This window comes from Panulirus ornatus, chromosome 3, assembly GCF_036320965.1.
Source record: "Panulirus ornatus isolate Po-2019 chromosome 3, ASM3632096v1, whole genome shotgun sequence".
Classification (NCBI taxonomy): domain Eukaryota; kingdom Metazoa; phylum Arthropoda; class Malacostraca; order Decapoda; family Palinuridae; genus Panulirus; species Panulirus ornatus.
Genome location: NC_092226.1, coordinates 12532201 through 12555048, shown reverse-complemented (window position 1 = coordinate 12555048; position 22848 = coordinate 12532201). Strand labels below are relative to the sequence as shown.

The window sequence follows — 22848 nt, the reverse complement described above, 5'->3', positions numbered from 1 at the left end:
AAAAAAACATTATTTTTTTTCATACATGCTCACCATCTCCCACATGAGCAAGGTAATGTCAAGAACAAATGACAGAGCCTAAGAGGGAAACATCCTCATTTGGCACCTTGCCGTGTTCTTTCTTTTGGGAAAGTAATACAGGAAGGAAGGATTTCCAGCCACCCACTACCGTCCATCTTAATCGCCTTCTAAGACTTGCAGGGAATATGTGCGCACTATTCTTTCTAACCTTTCCCGAGGGATAAAATTATCATTACTATTGCTATTATTACTATAATCATCATCATTATTATATTCACATAATCCCAGAACAAGGTACCTTCTTCAGGGGTTCCTGCAGCTTCAAGACCACCAAAATCAGTAGCAGAAAAAGATGGACTCCTCTGAAGTGAAATGTTATTAGAGGAAATAGTACTCTCAACTGTGAGATAACCACAAGCAGACAGAGTGTGATAACACCTGATGGAGGTTATAGGTAACATAATTAGAAAAATATAACTTAAATTTCACCTAAACTTACTTCACTGTTGGAAACTTACAAAAATCTTTTCAGGAAGAGCTGCAGCACATACAAACACTCTCAAGGCTAACACCAGGCTAGATCAAAGCAAATGAAAACTCAAGAAACAACTTAAAATTACCAAAACACCAAATAAGGCAACAGTATTATGTTGAAAGAATGTGCGGAATAGAATAATCTAACAACTTACTTTTTGACACAGGACTGGAGAGTTTTATCTTGTTATGTAAATCATCTGCTACAAAAGATATGAAGTCTCCTTGTCGTGTAACTGTTCCTGCACCTTGTAGAGCTGACTCTGCTTGTTCTGGGCTGCATCTCCCCACTTTCAGGCTCCAAGGCCGTACCTGACCAGTCAACTAATAATAAGATTCACATGATATACCCACAGCATTCAAAATTATAACTATAAGGATAACTTCATTCTTTATCTTTATATACCTGGGTATAGGGGAGAAAGAACAGTGCCCATGTATTCCTTGCTTACACTAGAAGGCAACTATAAGTGGTGGTGGTGGGGGTAAATACCCTCCTATCCTTGCGTTTCAATTTCAAGAAGTTGAAATAGAAGGAGCCAAGTAAGGAGAGCTCATCCTCCTCATAGGCTTAGGCTGGGGTGTATGAAAGTGTGTAGATGTAACCACAATGTAAAGAAGGGAAAAAAGGTATGGTCTGTGAGAAGAGGTACCTGGATGTTCTATTTTTGAGTGAAGCTAAGCACAAGTGAAGGTGAATGAATGGTTTGGAAATGTCTTGGGGTTAAGTTAGTGTCAGAGTGGAAGCTCAAGAAAGGGTAGCACTTCCACTACCCCTTTGGATGTGAAATGAATGGTACTTAGGAGGTTTGGTGATAGTCAGAAACTTATGGATAGGGCTTAGTCCATGGGTCTTGCTCACTCAACTGCAGACACTATCATAAAAATCAAATATAAAATAAGATTAAGTTCTTTTTCTGGAACTCCACTAACAGGTAAGGAAAGTATGAAAAATTTCCTTAGTGCCCGGAATGAGGACAAGAATCAAAGGAACATACCCATGACAATACTGAATGTGAAGGAGACCAAGTCATTATATAATGACTTGAAGAAAGAGTGAAGTAGGCAAGACATGTCAAAAGGAAACCTTAGTGCACTAAGTGGTGGTTTGAGAGGTCGCTATTTCCTTAACATCTATATGCCTGAGTAGGCTGCCAATGCTCGTGCTGTGGCAGAAAAACAGTACCTAACATATATAGAGACAATGCTTGAGGAAGGCTGCCAAACCTCTGGAAAAGCATTTAATGCAAATCAGACAAGTTATAGACAGCCCTTTACTGCGAGGGAATGCTGAGTGAGATTTTATGTTTAAGCCCTCATTAGTGATTCACTCAGAAAATTCTAGAGCTAAGGAGGGCTAAGTAAAGTTGGCATTCTAACTAAAAGGCCTGGGTCTTCCAGAACATTTTTCATGAGTGGATTTTTATTCATATACAGTATTGCCACTTAAGAAATTAGTTGGTGTGCTAGCAGGAGAAGAATAAGTGTTACCTGGTGGCTGCATGCACTGACAGTAAAATTTGTATGTCATAAAGTCTAGGAATTTCTCAACTATTTCTCTACAAATTTTTTATTTGTTACATCAAATGGGGTTTTGTCAAGCCATCTGCTGGATGAAAACAAGTGCTTTTGACACAAACTAGAAAGTTGTACCCTGCTATCCATCTACCTATCTATACCACTGATACCTATTCCCCCTGGGAACTTCCTCAAGGGGATAGCCATAGCAAAAGTTTCTATAATTTGCTGTCTCTTAGCCTTCAGTGTCTTAACAGGCCACAGGCAGAGAGCAACTCTATGAGAATTTGTTCCTACCAACTACTTTTACCTAAAGTGCCTGACTAATGTTCCTACCTAACATTTCAACCAACTACTTCTACCTATCTAATGCTCCCACACATTGCTTCTACCTACTTTCTTAACCTAATGCTCCCGTCTACTGTTCTTTCAAGGCTGGGCTAATGCATAGCACTCTTCACAGGAGAAATCTAGAGTTATGAAGAATGAGTTGTGTGAGTTAAGCATTGTCAAGTGTTATGTAAGACAAGGAGAGACTGTATATTTGTGGAACAGAATGCCAGAAGTCCATAAGAGTCAGAAAGAAAAGACAGCAAACTGGGCCAGAGTAGTGCAATTTGACAACCACTAAAATGTTAGCTCACTATACAGCCGTCACTAACCTTCCCAAAGCCCAGGTGAGTAGTACTGGTAATATACCTACTTGGTCAGTGGCTGCCTACCAACTACTACCTATATGCAATTACCCTGGTAAGTTCTGGTGCTCTGACTTGTTGCTGAAGTACTGCTTTTGATAATCTAACACCTTTAAAGTTAGGATTTGAGATTCTTAATTTCTGACTAGATATACTATATTTTCCTTATATACACCATATACTTCTCCCTTTTTCTTTCACTTTTTTGTCTTTACACTTTTTCTCATTTTTATTTTCTTCCCCCAGATTCTTTCACTACTGCTTTTTTTTCCTCTACTGCCCTTTTTTGTTCTAGACCAAGCCTCTATGAGGATTTCTGTCATTTACTGAAGCTCATCTCACAAAAAGAAAGAGGGTTAAAACACCCATTCAGTAAAACAAGTGCAAATCATTTAAAATATCAAACAGAACATAAAGGATGCACGAACACTGGAATATAAAATACGCCATGACCAGGCATGTTCTTCAATAAACTGAAGCCCAATATTGGCACAACACAAAGCCTTCCTTGATACAATTTTGAACTATATATCCCTTCTGAGGTGAAATTCAGCTCTTAAGATTCTACATCACAATAGTATTTAATTCTAACATTTTGTAAATCATCCATTAGTAATCTTGACTAACCTGACCATCATGTGTTGGTAGTTCAGCCCCATACTCTGGAGCCTCCCCTAGAGAGTCGTCATGAGCCATGAAAGCACTTAGACGTTCTTGAGTAAGGAAAGCCTGAACTGGATCCATGCCTGAACACACAGGAGTTATGGCATCAACCTATAAATGGAGATAATAACCTTGTTCATGTAACTATTTCTATCATGTGAAACTTAAAACATCAACATATATATATCTTATGAAGAAAAATGTAAGAAATAAGTAAATGATGGAAACAGCAATCTTCTCATGTGAAAACAAGACATTTTTGGAAGAATATCTGTGAATGGGGAGCACCTAAATGTTGTAAGAATGTGCAGATATTAATAAGCAATTTTTAGTAAAAAAAAAAAAAAAGGTAACAGAAAATTAAAAGATGAGAACAAAATTAAGAGTAATATAATGATGCTCCCAGAGCTCTGGTAAAAGGAAAAATTTAAGCAAAATGAGCAAGAAGGCTACTTGAAGATTTTGTTCCAACTTTTCTATATAAAGAAGTTTTAGCATTTTAGTATAGAAAAAGGTAACAGATGTGTACAACAAACCTATGCTATACAATAAGAGGTAAAGGATCAGAGAAAATGAATAATGAGGATGTAAGAAAAATAGGCATGATAAAGGTACTAACACAGTACATGAAAAACATCTTTTGAAGTGGCACTGGCACATAGAATGTAATAACAATAGTGATAGAAGAACAGGAGATTCTGGTTTCAGTGCATTACATAGAGTGATGTAAGCAAAAATGAGGCCATTTCTTTGTTCCAGGTGCTACCTCATGAATGCAAGAAATGGCAAATTGACAAAATGATAATAATAAAAATAATAATCATTATTCATCTGTTCCTGGCACTAACTCAATAATGCAGGAAACAGCAATAAAGAATGAAAAATAATAATGATTTTGGTAAAGTGTGTGAAAGAAGAAAGTTAAGATTAAATGTGAATAAGAGCAAGGTTATTAGGTACAGTAGGGTTGAGGGTCAAGTCAATTGGGAGGTGAGTTTGAATGGAGAAAAACTGGAGGAAGTGAAGTGTTTTAGATATCTGGGAGTGGATCTGGCAGCGGATGGAACCATGGAAGCGGAAGTGGATCATAGGGTGGGGGAGGGGGCGAAAATTCTGGGAGCCTTGAAGAATGTGTGGAAGTCGAGAACATTATCTTGGAAAGCAAAAATGGGTATGTTTGAAGGAATAGTGGTTCCAACAATGTTGTATGGTTGCGAGGCATGGACTATGGATAGAGTTGTGCGCAGGAGGATGGATGTGCTGGAAATGAGATGTTTGAGGACAATGTGTGGTGTGAGGTGGTTTGATCGTGTAAGTAACGTAAGGGTAAGAGAGATGTGTGGAAATAAAAAGAGCGTGGTTGAGAGAGCAGAAGAGGGTGTTTTGAAATGGTTTGGTCACATGGAGAGAATGAGTGAGGAAAGATTGACCAAGAGGATATATGTGTCGGAGGTGGAGGGAACGAGGAGAAGAGGGAGACCAAATTGGAGGTGGAAAGACGGAGTGAAAAAGATTTTGTGTGATCGGGGCCTGAACATGCAGGAGGGTGAAAGGAGGGCAAGGAATAGAGTGAATTGGAGCGATGTGGTATACCAGGGTTGACGTGCTGTCAGTGGATTGAATCAAGGCATGTGAAGCGTCTGGGGTAAACCATGGAAAGCTGTGTAGGTATGCATATTTGCGTGTGTGGACGTATGTATATACATGTGTATGGGGGTGGGTTGGGCTATTTCTTTCGTCTGTTTCCTTGCGCTACCTCGCAAACGCGGGAGACAGCGACAAAGCAAAAAAAAAAATATTTTATTCATTTTTTATTCTTATTTTACTTTGTTGCTGTCTTCTGCGTTAGCGAGGTAGCACAAGGAAACAGATGAAAGAATGGCCCAACCCACCCACATACACATGTATATACATATACATTCACACACGCAAATATACATACCTATACATCTCTACATATACATATATATACACACAAACAGACATATACATATATACACAGGGGATAGGGGAGAAAGAATACTTCCCACGTATTCCCTGCGTGTCGTAGAAGGCGACTAAAAGGGGAGGGAGCGGGGGGGCTGGAAATCCTCCCCTCTTGTTTTTTTTTTTGTAATTTCCCAAAAGAAGGAACAGAGAAGGGGGCCAGGTGAGGATATTCCCTCAGAGGCCCAGTCCTCTGTTCTTAATGCTACCTTGCTAACACGGGAAATAGCGAATAGTTTGAAAGAAAAAAGAAAGAACATAATTCATACTGTCTGCCTTTATTCATTCTCATCGCCACCCCGCCACATATGAAATAACAACCCCCTCCCCCCACATGTGCACAAGGTAGTGCTAGGAATAGACAACAAAGGCCACATTTGTTCACACTCAGTCTCTAGCTGTCATGTATAATGCACCGAAACCACAGCTCCCTTTCTACATCCAGGCCCCACAGAACTTTCCATGGTTTAACCCAGATGCTTCACATACCCTGGTTCAATCCACTGACAGCTCGTCGACCCTGGTATACCACATTGTTCCAATTCACTATACTCCTTGCACGCCTTTCATCCTCCTGCATGTTCAGGCCCCGATCACTCAAAATCTTTTTCACTCCATCTTTCCATCTCCAATTTGGTCTCCCACTTCTCCTCGTTCCCTCCACCTCTGACACATATATCCTCTTGGTCAATCTTTCCTCACTCATTCTCTCCATGTGACAAAATCATTTCAAAACACCCTCTTCTGCTCTCTCATCCACACTCTTTTTATTACCACACATCTCTCTTACCCTTACATTACTTACTCGATCAAACCACCTCACACCACATATTGTCCTCAAACATCTCATTTTCAGCACATCAACCCTCCTCCGCACAACTCTATCTACAGCCCACACCTCGCAACCATATAACATTGTTGGAACCACTATTCCTTCAAACATACCCATTTTTGCTTTCCGAGATAATGCTCTCGACTTCCACACATTCTTCAAGGCTCCTTAAATTTTCACCCCCTCCCCCATCCTATGATTCACTTCCGCATCCATGGTTCCATCCCCTGCCAAATCCAATCCCAGATATCTACAACAATTCACTTCCTCCAGTTTTTCTCCATTCAAACTTACCTCCCACTTGACTTGACCCTCAACCCTACTGTACCTAATAACCTTGCTCTTATTCACATTTACTCTCAGCTTTCTTCTTTCACACACTTTACCAAACTCAGTCACCTGCTTCTGCAGTTTCTCACACGAATCAGCCACCAGCACTGTATCATCAGCTAACAACAACTGACTCACTTCCCAAGCTCTCTCATCCACAACAGACTGCATACTTGCCCCTCTTTCCAAAACTCTTGCAGTCACCTCCCTAACAACCCCATCCATAAACAAATTAAACAACCATGGAGACATCATAAACCCCTGCCGCAAACCAACATTCACTGAGAACCAATCACTTTCCTCTCTTCCTACACGTACACATGCCTTACATCCTCAATAAAAACTTTTCACTGCTTCTAACGACTTGCCTCCCACACCATATATTCTTGATACCTTCCACAGAGCATTTCTATCAACTCTATCATATGCCTTCTCCAGATCCATAAATGCTACATACAAATCCATTTGCTTTTCTAAGTATTTCTCACATTCTTATAATAATAATAATAATAATAATAATAATAATAATAATAATAATAATATTAATAATAATAATAATAATAATAATAACAATAATAATAATGACGTAAGGCAAGTGTATGAGTAAGAAGAGAGGAGAGTGACTGGTTCCCGGTGAAGGTCGGTCTGTGGCAGGGGTGTATGATGTCCCCATGGTAGTTTAATTTGTTTATGGATAGGGTGGTTGGGGAGGTAAATGCAAGAGTTTTGGAGAGAGGGATGAGTATGCAGTCGGTTGGGGATGAGAGGGCCTGGGAAGTGAGTCAGTTGCTGTTTGCCGATGATATAGTTCTGGTGGCTAATTCAAGTGAGAAATTGCAAAATTTGGGGACTGAGTTTGGAAAAGTGTGTGAAAAGAGAAGGTTGAGAATGAATATGAATAAGAGCAAGGTTATCAGGTTCAACAGGGTTGAGGGACAAGTTAATTGGGTTGTACATCTGAATGGAGAAAAGTGGGAGGGAGTGAAGTGCCTTAGATATCTGGGAGTGAACTTAGCAGTAAATGGAATCCAACAATATTATATGGCTGTGAGGCATGGGCTGTTGATAGGGTTGTACGAAGGAAGGTGGATGTGTTGGAAATGAAATGCTTGAGGACAATATGTAGTGTGAGGTGGTTTGATCGAGTAAGTAATGAAAGGGTAAGAGATATGTGTGGAAATAAAGAGAGAGCTGAAGAGGGTGTGTTGAAATGATTTAGACATATGGAGAGAATGAGTGAGGAAAGATTGACAAAGAGGATATATGTGTCTGAGGTGGAGGGAACAAGGAGAAGCAGGAGACCAAATTGGAGGTGGAAGGATGGAGTGGAAAAGATTTTGAGCCATTGGGGCCTAAACATACAGAAGGATGAGAGGCGTGCAAGGAATAGAGTGAATGGAAAGATGTGGTATACCAGGGTCAATGTGCTGTGAATGGACTGAACCAGGGAATGTGAAATGTCTGGGGTAAACCATGGAAAGGTCTGTGGGGCCTGGATGTGGATAAGGAGCTGTGGTTTTGGTGCATAACACATGACAGCTAGAGACTTAATGTGAATGAAAGTGGCCTTTTTTGTCTGTTTTCCTGGCATTACCTCCCTGAAGCAAGGAGTAGCAATGCTGTTTCCTGTGGGGTGGGGAAGTGCCAGGAATGAATGAAGGCAAGCAAGTATGAATATGTACTTGTGTATATGTCTGTGTATGTGTATGTATATGTATGTATATGTGTATATGTTGATTATATTTATTCTATTATACTTGATCACCGTCTCCTGCATCAGTGAAGTGACGCCAAGAAACAGACGAAGAACAACCCATCCTGTGTGCGGGGTGGTGATGGGAATGAATGAAGGCAGTAAGTATGAATATGTACATGTGTATATATGCATATGTATGTCTGTGTATGTATATGTATGTATACGTTGAGATGTATACGTATGTATATGGGATATTTATTATTCATCATACTTTGTCGCTGTCTCCCACGTTAGCGAGGCAGCGCAAGGAAACAGATGAAAGAATGGCCCAACCCACCCACATACACATGTATATACATACACGTCGACACACGCACATACACATACCCATACATCTCAATGTATACATGTATATACACACACAGACATATACATATATACACATGTACATATTCATTGCTGCCTTCATCCATTCCCATCACCACCCCACCACACATGAAAAAAACAGAACCCTCCTCAATGCCCTTGTTCAATCCACTGACAGCATGTCAACCCAAATATACCACATCATTCCACTTCACTATATTCCTTGCACGCCTTTCACCCTCCTGTATGTTCAGACCCTGATCGCTCAAAATCTTTTTCACTCCATCCTTTCACCTCCAATATGGTCTCCCACTTCTCATTCCCTCCACCTCTGACATATATATCCTCTTTGTCAATCTTTCCTCACTCATTCTCTCAATGTGACCAGGCCATTTCAATACACCCTCCTCTGCTCTCTCAACCATACTCTTTTTATTGCCACACATCTCTTACACTTTCATTACTAACTCGATCAAACCACCTCATACCATATGTTGTCCTCAAACATTTCATTTCCAACACGTCTACTCTCCTCCGCACAACTCTATCTATAGCCCATGCCTCGCAACTGTATAACATTGTTGGAACCACTATTCCTTCATACATACCCATTTTTGCTCTCCGAGATAACATTCTCACCTTCCACACATTCTTCAACACTCCCAGAAACTTCGCCCCCTCCCCCCACCCTGCAACTCCCTTCCGCTTCCATGATTCCAACAGCTGCAAAATCCACTCCCAGATATCTAAAACATTTCACTTCCACCAGCTTTTCTCCATTCAAACATAACTCCCAATTGACTTGTCCCTCAACCTTACTGAACCTAACAACCTTACTCTTATTCACATTTACTCTCAGCTTTCTTCTTTCACACACTTTACCAAACTCAGTCACCACCTTCAGCAGTTTCTCATCTGAATCAGCCACCAGTGCTGATTTGGGTGGTGGTCATACTTTGACATTGATGGCCTTAACGACCCTAACAGGTGACAAACATAAATCCTAACTAAGCAACCAACAGCGTGCACTGGAGAAGTATTCATAAGTATTAGCACATGCAACAACAGACTAGAGAGTAAGCACGAAGAAAGAATCTGAGCTCTAGGACAGCAGGCTATAGATAAGCTTCAGCAAAATAAGTTGGTCAATAAAGACTGCAAACCAGTAGGTATCAACTTATGATTGCTGCAGGCATGCATTGGCTGTTATATATATATATATATATTTTTTTTTTTTTTTGCTTTGTCGCTGTCTCCCGCATTTGCGAGGTAGCGCAAGGAAACAGACGAAAGAAATGGCCCAACCCACCCCCATACACATGCCTTGATTCAATCCACTGACAGCACGTCAACCCCGGTATACCACATCGCTCCAATTCACTCTATTCTTTGCCCTCCTTTCACCCTCCTGCATGTTCAGGCCCCAATCACACAAAATCTTTTTCACTCCATCTTTCCACCTCCAATTTGGTCTCCCTCTTCTCCTCGTTCCCTCCACCTCCGACACATATATCCTCTTGGTCAATCTTTCCTCACTCATTCTCTCCATGTGACCAAACCATTTCAAAACACCCTCTTCTGCTCTCTCAACCACGCTCTTTTTATTTCCACACATCTCTCTTACCCTTACGTTACTTACTCGATCAAACCACCTCACACCACACATTGTCCTCAAACATCTCATTTCCAGCACATCCACCCTCCTGCGCACAACTCTATCCATAGCCCACACCTCGCAACCATACAACAGTGTTGGAACCAATATTCCTTCAAACATATATTAAACATAAATATATATATATGTGTGATGTCTCCATGGTTGTTTAATTTGTTTATGGATGGGGTTGTTAGGGAGGTAAATGCAAGAGTTTTGGAAAGAGGGGCAAGTATGAAGTCTGTTGGGGATGAGAGAGCTTGGGAAGTGAGTCAGTTGTTGTTCGCTGATGATACAGCGCTGGTGGCTGATTCATGTGAGAAACTGCAGAAGCTGGTGACTGAGTTTGGAAAAGTGTGTGGAAGAAGAAAGTTAAGAGTAAATGTGAATAAGAGCAAGGTTATTAGGTACAGTAGGGTTGAGGGGCAAGTCAATTGGGAGGTGAGTTTGAATGGAGAAAAACTGGAGGAAGTGAAGTGTTTTAGATATCTGGGAGTGGATCTGGCAGTGGATGGAACCATGGAAGCGGAAGTGGATCATAGGGTGGGGGAGGGGGCGAAAATCCTGGGGGCCTTGAAGAATGTGTGGAAGTCGAGAACATTATCTCGGAAAGCAAAAATGGGTATGTTTGAAGGAATAGTGGTTCCAACAATGTTGTATGGTTGCGAGGTGTGGGCTATGGATAGAGTTGTGCGCAGGAGGATGGATGTGCTGGAAATGAGATGTTTGAGGACAATGTGTGGTGTGAGGTGGTTTGATCGAGTGAGTAACGTAAGGGTAAGAGAGATGTGTGGAAATAAAAAGAGCGTGGTTGAGAGAGCAGAAGAGGGTGTTTTGAAGTGGTTTGGGCACATGGAGAGGATGAGTGAGGAAAGATTGACCAAGAGGATATATGTGTCGGAGGTGGAGGGAACAAGGAGAAGAGGGAGACCAAATTGGAGGTGGAAAGATGGAGTGAAAAAGATTTTGTGTGATCGGGGCCTGAGCATGCAGGAGGGTGAAAGGAGGGCAAGGAATAGAGTAAATTGGAGCGATGTGGTATACCGGGGTTGACGTGCTGTCAGTGGATTGAATCAAGGCATGTGAAGCGTCTGGGGTAAACCATGGAAAGCTGTGTAGGTATGTATATTTGCATGTGTGGACGTATGTATATACATGTGTATGGGGGGGGTTGGGCCATTTCTTTCGTCTGTTTCCTTGCGCTACCTCGCAAACGTGGGAGACAGCGACAAAGTATAATAAAAAAAAAAAAAAAAAAAAAAAAAAATATATATATATATATATATATATATATATATATATATATATATATATATATATATATATATATATTATCTTGTGGAGGCTAAGGTGAAGATTTGTATGGGTTTTCAGAAAAGAAGAGTGAATGTTGGGGTGAAGAGGGTGGTGAGAGTAAGTGAGCTTGGGAAGGAGACCTGTGTGAGGAAGTACCAGGAGAGACTGAGTACAGAATGGAAAAAGGTGAGAACAATGGAAGTAAGGGGAGTGGGGGAGGACTGGAATGTATTTAGGGAATCAGTGATGGATTGCGCAAAAGATGCTTGTGGCATGAGAAGAGTGGGAGGTGGGTTGATTAGAAAGGGTAGTGAGTGGTGGGATGAAGAAGTAAGAGTATTAGTGAAAGAGAAGAGAGAGGCATTTGGACGATTTTTGCAGGGAAAAAATGCAATTGAGTGGGAGATGTATAAAAGAAAGAGACAGGAGGTCAAGAGAAAGGTGCAAGAGGTGAAGAAAAGGGCAAATGAGAGTTGGGGTGAGAGAGTATCATTAAATTTTAGGGAGAATAAAAAGATGTTCTGGAAGGAGGTAAATAAAGTGCGTAAGACAAGGGAGCAAATGAGAACTTCAGTGAAGGGCGCAAATGGGGAGGTGATAACAAGTAGTGGTGATGTGAGAAGGAGATGGAGTGAGTATTTTGAAGGTTTGTTGAATGTGTTTGATGATAGAGTGGCAGATATAGGGTGTTTTGGTCGAGGTGGTGTGCAAAGTGAGAGGGTTAGGGAAAATGATTTGGTAAACAGAGAAGAGGTAGTGAAAGCTTTGCGGAAGATGAAAGCCGGCAAGGCAGCAGGTTTGGATGGTACTGCAGTGGAATTTATTAAAAAAGGGGGTGACTGTATTGTTGACTGGTTGGTAAGGTTATTTAATGTATGTATGACTCATGGTGAGGTGCCTGAGGATTGGCGGAATGCGTGCATAGTGCCATTGTACAAAGGCAAAGGGGATAAGAGTGAGTGCTCAAATTACAGAGGTATAAGTTTGTTGAGTATTCCTGGTAAATTATATGGGAGGGAATTGATTGAGAGGGTGAAGGCATGTACAGAGCATCAGATTGGGGAAGAGCAGTGTGGTTTCAGAAGTGGTAGAGGATGTGTGGATCAGGTGTTTGCTTTGAAGAATGTATGTGAGAAATACTTAGAAAAGCAAATGGATTTGTATGTAGCATTTATGGATCTGGAGAAGGCATATGATAGAGTTGATAGAGATGCTCTGTGGAAGGTATTAAGAATATATGGTGAGGGAGGAAAGTTGTTAGAAGCAGTGAAAAGTTTTTATCGAGGATGTAAGGCATGTGTACGTGTAGGAAGAGAGGAAAGTGATTGGTTCTCAGTGAATGTAGGTTTGCGGCAGGGGTGTGTGATGTCTCCATGGTTGTTTAATTTGTTTATGGATGGGGTTGTTAGGGAGGTAAATGCAAGAGTTTTGGAAAGAGGGGCAAGTATGAAGTCTGTTGGGGATGAGAGAGCTTGGGAAGTGAGTCAGTTGTTGTTCGCTGATGATACAGCGCTGGTGGCTGATTCATGTGAGAAACTGCAGAAGCTGGTGACTGAGTTTGGTAAAGTGTGTGGAAGAAGAAAGTGAAGAGTAAATGTGAATAAGAGCAAGGTTATTAGGTACAGTAGGGTTGAGGGTCAAGTCAATTGGGAGGTGAGTTTGAATGGAGAAAAACTGGAGGAAGTGAAGTGCTTTAGATATCTGGGAGTGGATCTGGCAGCGGATGGAACCATGGAAGCGGAAGTGGATCATAGGGTGGGGAGGGGGCGAAAATTCTGGGGGCCTTGAAGAATGTGTGGAAGTCGAGAACATTATCTTGGAAAGCAAAAATGGGTATGTTTGAAGGAATAGTGGTTCCAACAATGTTGTATGGTTGCGAGGCGTGGGCTATGGATAGAGTTGTGCGCAGGAGGATGGATGTGCTGGAAATGAGATGTTTGAGGACAATGTGTGGTGTGAGGTGGTTTGATCGAGTGAGTAACGTAAGGGTAAGAGAGATGTGTGGAAATAAAAAGAGCATGGTTGAGAGAGCAGAAGAGGGTGTTTTGAAGTGGTTTGGGCACATGGAGAGAATGAGTGAGGAAAGATTGACCAAGAGGATATATGTGTCGGAGGTGGAGGGAACGAGGAGAAGAGGGAGACCAAATTGGAGGTGGAAAGATGGAGTGAAAAAGATTTTGTGTGATCGGGGCCTGAACATGCAGGAGGGTGAAAGGAGGGCAAGGAATAGAGTGAATTGGAGCGATGTGGTATACCGGGGTTGACGTGCTGTCAGTGGATTGAATCAAGGCATGTGAAGCGTCTGGGGTAAACCATGGAAAGCTGTGTAGGTATGTATATTTGCGTGTGTGGACGTATGTATATACATGTGTATGGGGGGGGTTGGGCCATTTCTTTCGTCTGTTTCCTTGCGCTACCTCGCAAACGCGGGAGACAGCGACAAAGTATAATAATAATAATAAATTTATGGATCTGGAGAAGGCATATGATAGAGTTGATAGAGATGCTCTGTGGAAGGTATTAAGAATATATGGTGTGGGAGGCAAGTTGTTAGAAGCAGTGAAAAGTTTTTATCGAGGATGTATGGCATGTGTACGTGTAGGAAGAGAGGAAAGTGATTGGTTCTCAGTGAATGTTGGTTTGCGGCAGGGGTGTGTGATGTCTCCATGGTTGTTTAATTTGTTTATGGATGGGGTTGTTAGGGAGGTAAATGCAAGAGTTTTGGAAAGAGGGGCAAGTATGAAGTCTGTTGGGGATGAGAGAGCTTGAGAAGTGAGTCAGTTGTTGTTCGCTGATGATACAGCGCTGGTGGCTGATTCATGTGAGAAACTGCAGAAGCTGGTGACTGAGTTTGGTAAAGTGTGTGAAAGAAGAAAGTTAAGAGTAAATGTGAATAAGAGCAAGGTTATTAGGTACAGTAGGGTTGAGGGTCAAGTCAATTGGGAGGTAAGTTTGAATGGAGAAAAACTGGAGGAAGTAAAGTCTTTTAGATATCTGGGAGTGGATCTGGCAGCGGATGGAACCATGGAAGCGGAAGTGGATCATAGGGTGGGGGAGGGGGCGAAAATCCTGGGAGCCTTGAAGAATGTGTGGAAGTTGAGAACATTATCTCGGAAAGCAAAAATGGCTTTGTTTGAAGGAATAGTGGTTCCAACAATGTTGTATAGTTGCGAGGTGTGGGCTATGGATAGAGTTGTGCGCAGGAGGATGGATGTGCTGGAAATGAGATGTTTGAGGACAATGTGTGGTGTGAGGTGGTTTGATCGAGTAAGCAACGTAAGGGTAAGAGAGATGTGTGGAAATAAAAAGAGCGTGGTTGAGAGAGCAGAAGAGGGTGTTTTGAAATGGTTTGGGCACATGGAGAGAATGATTGAGGAAAGATTGACCAAGAGGATATATGTGTCGGAGGTGGAGGGAACGAGGAGAAGTGGGAGACCAAATTGGAGGTGGAAAGATGGAGTGAAAAAGATTTTGTGTGATCGGGGCCTGAACATGCAGGAGGGTGAAAGGAGGGCAAGGAATAGAGTGAATTGGATCGATGTGGTATACAGGGGTTGACGTGCTGTCAGTGGATTGAATCAGGGCATGTGAAGCGTCTGGGGTAAACCATGGAAAGCAGTGTAGGTATGTATATTTGCGTGTGTGGACGTATGTATATACATGTGTATGGGGGTGGGTTGGGCCATTTCTTTCGTCCGTTTCCTTGCGCTACCTCGCAAATGCAGGAGACAGCGACAAAGCAAAAAAAAAAAAAAAAAATATATATATATATATATATATATATATATATATATATATATATATATATATATATATGGAGCGGGGGGCTGGAAATCCTCCCCTCTCATTTTTTTTTAATTTTCCAAAAGAAGGAAGAGAGAAGGGGGCCAGGTGAGGATATTCCCTCAAAGGCCCAGTCCTCTGTTCTTAATGCTACCTCGCTAATGCGGGAAATGGCGAATGGTATGAAAGGATATATATATATATATATATTTCTATATAATCATTGTATCATACTTTGTCGCTGTCTCCCGAGTTTGCGAGGTAGCACAAGGAAACAGACAAAAGAATGGCCCAACCCAGCCACATACACATGTATATACATGCACGTCCACACATGCACATATACATACCTATACATCTCTATGTATACATAGACATATACATATATACACATGTACATAACTCATACTGTCTGCCCTTATTCATTCCCGTCGCCACCCCGCCACACATGAAATGACAACCCCCTCCCCCCTCATGTGTGCGAGGTAGCACTAGGAAAAGACAACAAAGGCCACATTTGTTCACACTCAGTCTCTCGCTGTCATGTATAATGCACCGAAACCACAGCTCCCTTTCCACATCCAGGCCCCACAAAACTTTCCATGGTTTACCCCAGACGCTTCACATGCCCTGGTTCAATCCATTGACAGCACATCGTTCCAATTCACTCTATTCCTTGCACGCCTTTCACCCTCCTGCATGTTCCATGTTCAGGCCCCAATCACTCAAAATCTTTTTCACTCCATCTTCCCACCTCCAATCTAGTCTCCCACTTCTCCTCGTTCCCTCCACCTCCGACACATATATCCTCTTTGTCAATCTTTCCTCACTCATTCTCTCCATGTGACAAAACCAATTCAAAACACCCTCTTCTGCTCTCTCAACCATACTCTTTTTATTACCACACATCTCTCTCACCCTTTCATTACTTACTTGATCAAACCACCTCACACCACATATTGTCTTCAAACATCTCATTTCCAACACATTCACCCTCCTCTGCACAACCCTATCTATAGCCCATGCCTCGCAACCACATAAAAATGTTGGAACCACTATTCCTTCAAACATACCCATTTTTCCTTTAAGAGATAACGTTCTCGACTTCCACACATTTTTCAATGCTCCCAGAACTTTTGCCCCCTCCCCCCACCTGATGACTCACTTCCGCTTCTATGGTTCCATCCACTGCCAAATCCACTCCCAGATATCTAAAACATTTCACTTCATTCAGTTTTTCTCCATTCAAACGTACCTCCCCATTGACTTGTCCCTCAACCCTACTGTGCCTAATAACCTTGCTCTTATTCACATCTACTCTCAGCATTCTTCTTTCACATAGTTTACCAAACTCATTCAACAGTTTCTGCAGTTTCTCACCCAAATCAACCACCAGCGCTGTATCATCAACGAACAACAACTGACTCACTTCCCAAGCTCCCTCATCCATAACAGACTGCATACTTGCCCCTCTTTCCAAAACTCTTGCATTCACCTCCCTAACAACCTCATCCATAAACAAATTAAACAACCATGGAGACGTCATGCACCCCTGTCGCAAACCTACATTCACTGAGAACCAATCACTTTCCTCTCTTCCTACTTGTACACATGCCTTACATCCTTGATAAAAACTTTTCACTGCTTCTAACAACTTGCCTCCCACACCATATATTCTTAATACCTTCCACAGAGCATCTCTATCAACTCCATCATATTCCTTCTCCGGATCCGTATGTGTTACATACAAATCCATTTGCTTTTCTACGTATTTCTCATATACATTCTTCAAAGCAAACACCTGATCCACACATCCTCTACCACTTCTGAAACCTCACTGCTCTTCCCATTCTGATGCTCTGTACATGCCTTCACCCTCTCAATCAATACCCTCCCATATAATTTACCAGGAATACTTAACAAACTTATACCTCTGTAATTTGAGCATTCACCTTTATCCCCTTTGCCTTTGTACAATGGCACTATGCAAGCATTCCGCCAATCCTCAGGCACCTCACCATGAGTCATACATACATTAAATAACCTTACCAACCAGTCAACAACACAGTCATCCCCTTTTTTAATAAATTCCACTGCAATACCATCCAAACCTGCTGCCTTGCCAGCTTTCTTCTTCCGCAAAGCTTTTACTACCTCCTCTCTGTTTACCAAATCATTTTCCCTAACCCTCTCACTTTGCAAAACACCTTGACCAAAACACCCTATATCTGCCACTCTATCATCAAACACATTCAACAAACCTTCAAAATACTCACTCCATCTCCTTCTCACATCACCACTACTTGTTTTCACCTCCCCATTAGCCCCCTTCACTGATGTTCCAATTTGTTCCCATGTCTTATGCACTTTATTTACCTTCTTCCAAAACATCTTTTCATTCTCCCTAAAATTCAATGATACTCTCTCACCCCAACTCTCATTTGCCCTCTTTTTCACCTCTTGCACCTTTCTATTGACCTCTTGCCTCTTTTTCATACATCTCCCACTCATTTGCATTATTTCCCTGCAAAAATCACCCAAATGCCTCTCTCTTCTCTTTTACTAATAATCTTACTTCTTCATCCCACCACTCACTACCCTTTCTAATCTGCCCACCTCCCATACTTCTCCTGCCACAAGCATCTTTTGCGCAGGCCATCACTGCTTCCCTAAATACATCCCATTCCTCCCCCACTCCCCTTACATCCTTTGTTCTCACCTTTTTCCATTCTGTACTCAGTCTCTCCTGGTACTTCCTCACACAAGTCTCCTTCCAAAGCTCACTTAATCTCACAATACCTGAAGAGTAACTGACATAAAGTATTCTATCCTTGCTATCAGAAAATTCTTATTTGTGACATGATATGGGGTATGAAGATTGAGACAATATAGCATTGAAGGAACTTACAACTGATAAAAGGGATCAAATTCTACAAAAATCATACAGTTAAAGTCTAAGTAAACTGCACTGGTGAGCAGGCTTTATGAATAAAATTCTGTACCATCAATATAAATTGGGAAATGCTGTCACAACTTGTTTTCTACTTCTACCTCTGATAGAATATACTAAACCGAGTTTTTCTTAGCATTTTCAACAGATATCTAACAGCAATGTACATTAAATTCAACTAAATGTAATCAATACTTGATGATAATTGTTACTTTAATTACTTGGTGCCTATCTCACCTCCTCCTTTGTTACATTATCTTCCTTTTCCTCCTGCTGTTCATCTTCTTCAATAATTTGCTGTCCCAGCAATGGACGTTCCAAGATCTCAGAGTAGGAACCAGTCATTGTCTGTAACTGCGAGAATCTTAACAATATTGTGCAGTCCAGAATCAAGTCAGGCACTTACTGAAAGTTAATCCTTGAGATAGATAAGCCATTTAAAGTTAAAAAGTACAGGTAATGTACATAAACTTTTTTCTGAGTAAAAATAGTATTTGCAGAAAATGATTTTCTGCCCTGTCTCCAAAGACATAACAAAAATTGATGCAAATACAATATTTTTCTAGGTAGAAATTTAGTTCATGCAGAAATTAATTTTCTGCAATCTCAAAGGATAAGTGAATGACACATGCCTGTCATATCAGCCAAATTCTAATACAAGCTTAGCAGAATGTAATTCAACAATGAAAATGAATATTTTGGTCAAGTAAAATATACTGTAAATTATCTATGGAATACATAGCACCCTAAACTAAATCTTTATCAAGAAAACTAAATTTATTAAAGTCTTAGATACAGGTCACAGCATTATCATTAAAAATATCAGATTCTAAAACATTATCATTGTACAGAGATAATTAAATACAATATACATAATTCTCATTCTGTAATATAAACTGACAAAGAAGCACAAAGCTAAGAAAATGAGGGGTAAATATGAAGAGGCAAAAATATCAAAAAAGAAAAACAGCCCAAGTTAGTTTTTGGTTTCCATGACTACATGCAATGGCATATTTCAAAAAAAAAATTGTAACCCTTGATACCTTCAAGAACTGCAAATTTTATCTTGATATCAAAAGGATCTTAAGACAATATTGGTAAGAGGAATGATATGAACATATGCATAATACCTAACACCCTTGTCCCACTGTATTTGCAGTACTTTAAAAGTTGGAAAAATCTTTCTCCTACATGCTGGCATGCCCATGATTAGGTAAAATTTATTAGTCCATTCACATCCACTTTTGCATATGTACTACAATGGTGTCATTCATAGCAATTATCAGTATCTATCACCAAGTTAGGCTCGTATTTGAAACACATTATTCTCCCCCGATAATTCACATTCTAAACTACTTTTTGAGTGCATTGAAGACCCTGGAAATGAATGTTCTCACAGGTAAAAATAAATCAGAAACATTGTGGTTTATCTTCAACAGCAAGGAGGCATATGCTACTAAACATAAACAGCAGTTTATGTTTCAAAAAACATGGAAATTTCTACCGTGACAATAAGGACAATTGCAATACCCTCATATCTCATTCCAACTCCAAGAAGTACAACATAGAGATATATTCTCACAACAAAACTTCAGATCATACAACATGGAAGACATAATGAAATAAATGCCTGAATGATAATAAAAATCAGAAGCAAACGATTTGAGGCACGTTTTCCATATAATCTTCTTTACAATACACACAAACTACTACTGTTAAAAACAAGTTCTGGAGTAGGCTCATAACTTATCACATACTATATACTACCTAACAATCTCCCTTGCCCTTACAGCCCTACAAACCTTTGATACTAATAATTTTCTCATAAAGAAAACCATCTGTACCTATCACTCTAAAAATGCAATATTTATCAATCTAAAGTTTTCTCCTTTGTAATTAAGTCACATTCCTACACTTTTGCTTTCAGTTTCTGTGTATGTCAAGCTGTGGGTTCTCAGGAAAAAATCATAATTGCCCATTTCAGAGTTCTACACAACATTCTTAGTTGAAGATATCCAACAACATACTGCCTTGAGACCACTTCCACTGACCTTATCATCATCAATGTCCATTGAAATACTCCTCATACCAGCCCGGCCAATAGCCCACACTTGTCTGTTTGGGATTTCTGCTTGAGGCGTCTGGTCAGGATCACCATTCTCCTGCGAGCCAGTGACGGTCGAAGCTATGGAACCTTCAGTAGATCCACCAGATGCCTCTAGTCCGGCCTGCAACACATCAGCTTCCACCAGGCTTCCGTCAGTGTACAAGAAAGGGTTGGTGGAAATCCTCTTTCTGTCATGTTCCTCCCCCATCGCGTCGTCTGTTTACATCAGGTAGATGAACGGTCGCACTCCCACACCTCCTCCATATACAAGCCCTCTCCTCTCTCTCTCTCTCTCTCATGTACCTGAGTTCTCGATTGCTTACAATATATATATATATATATATATATATATATATATATATATATATATATATATATATATATATATGAGAGAGAGAGAGAGAGAGAGAGAGAGAGAGAGAGAGAGAGAGAGAGAGAGAGAGAGAGAGAGAGAGAGAGAGAGAGAGAGAATTAGTATATCCCAGTAAAATTGTAAGTCATGGGCTTGTCTGTTACCTATACGGTTGCAGAAAGTATGGAAAGTAAAAATGCATCGCAACTTACTGCATGCAAAACACCGTCTAATGTATGTCCGATGAGCACTGAGCAGGTTTTGAAAGCTAGCGAAAGAATAGAATGTGTATATCCAGACAAAAAAATAATGCCTCAGCTAAAACGAAACACTGTTTTTATCTCTCATGAATGAATCATTTTTTTCTTTATATATCCACAGTATCCAAAATGGGACGGGTAAGAACATCCCTTAATCGAGTTCATCCCGGATGAAAGGAAAAATGAGTATACAAGAAGCAAAAATCAAAGAGGAGAGATGAAGATAAAGACCATAACGGTCAATCTTCGTAAGTGTGGTCTTCACATATGAACTATGGGAGTCAGCACCAAGCCAGTCCCTTACTTTGAGTCTAGGCCTTATCTGGTTGGACACATACACAAAGCTTTCAGTGCCCTAATTAATGCTAGTAGGACAGAGATGAAGTAGCAACATCACCGCAGACAGAAAGGGACAATTAAAGAGTAATGGGGAGAGATAAAGTGGAAGTCTTTTGATTCCACTATGGGAACGAGAGATTAAATTTCAAGAAATGCGAGCACTACCCCATGCTGGAGCACTCGAGTAAGGCCCCTGTAAATGAGGGAATGATGCTCACAAAATAGGAAATAATTTAGAAACATTACAACTCCCAAAGCTTTTGGGAAGCAGATTAACAAATGTCCATCACATAGGGTTTCCAGAATAACAGGGCAGAGTGGAGAAAATGGTTTACGCCAACTTATTTATGCTATCGCAAGGATGAATTGCAATGTTTTAAGATTTTGAGTCTTAGGAAATGAGTTAGACACCAACCTATCAGTAGAAGCTGCGTTGTAGGAATGCCAAATATTATGACAAAATCCCAAATGTGGTATAACGTGCTTTATTTTGTAACAGAGAGGTCTTTTGAAGGTATCGGAGTACCAGCAATGTTAAATGTGCGTGGTGGGTCTTAGGCCGTGAGTGCAAAAGAAATGTAGATGAATGAGGGTGGAAATTAAATGCTTGATGACGGCAAGTGGTAAGAAGCAGACTCGTCGTGAAAGAATTGACATTTTCCAAGAAATGTGAGTGGAGTTTAAAGGAAAGGGCCGACCGGGGTGCTGAAATTTTTCAGACATGGGGTTGAAAAATTTCCTGTCAAAGAGTTTCCTGTTAGAAGTGGAGAGGTGAAGACTATGATGGAAGGAGGCATTGGGATATCGAGCCTGAACATTCAAGAGGGTGAGACTGAGTGTAGTAGATGTGGTACATGGCGGGAGAATCATGATGAACCAAGAGCACACGTAGAGATGAAAATACACATGTAAGAATTTATTATGGGGGGTCTTGGATGTGGATGTTAGGTTCTGGTGGCACTTCCCTATACCTGACAACTAGAGATGTCCAGGCTTTAAACGTCATGTATAATACAGCATAAAACCATGTCTGCTCCCAAGCGGCCTTTAAGCATGAAGGTAAGTGGGTACAGTAATTATTATCCATGGCAGGACATATAGAATACTGCCCACGTATCTTTTGCGGGAAATAGAAGGCGACCAAGAGAGGCGGGAAGTTGAAAATCCTCCCTACAAGTATTAATTTACAGTAGGAGCTGAGAAAAGAGCCGATCCAGGAGTTTTTTCCTCAAAAGCTCATTCATCTCTGATGTCACCTCGCTCATGCGGGAGAATGCAAACACTTGAAAAGATTATCATTACTATTATTATAATTTCATTTATAATGATTACTATCATTTAATAACAAACATCTTTCCCTTCACTTATTGTTCTACTGTACATGGTTTTTGTAATACATGCAGTATTAGAAGGTAACTAAATCCTTATCAAGCCTGAATGATGCAGGACTTACATGTTTTCTTTGG

General features: G+C 40.8%; 1 protein-coding gene across 1 annotated transcript in view; it reads right to left on the bottom strand.

The window, feature by feature from the left end:
• BORCS6 (BLOC-1 related complex subunit 6) overlaps positions 1–20688 on the bottom strand; it is a 54553-nt gene extending 33865 nt beyond the window's left edge. The window contains exons 1-4 of the mRNA XM_071683840.1: positions 20376–20688; positions 18562–18678; positions 3396–3542; positions 711–867 (exon numbers count right to left, since the gene is read on the bottom strand). Of these exons, the coding sequence (XP_071539941.1) occupies positions 711–867; positions 3396–3542; positions 18562–18678; positions 20376–20639 (685 nt within the window). The 5' untranslated portion in view covers positions 20640–20688. The remainder of the gene's footprint in view (positions 1–710; positions 868–3395; positions 3543–18561; positions 18679–20375) is intronic.
• Positions 20689–22848: the final 2160 nt, after the last annotated feature.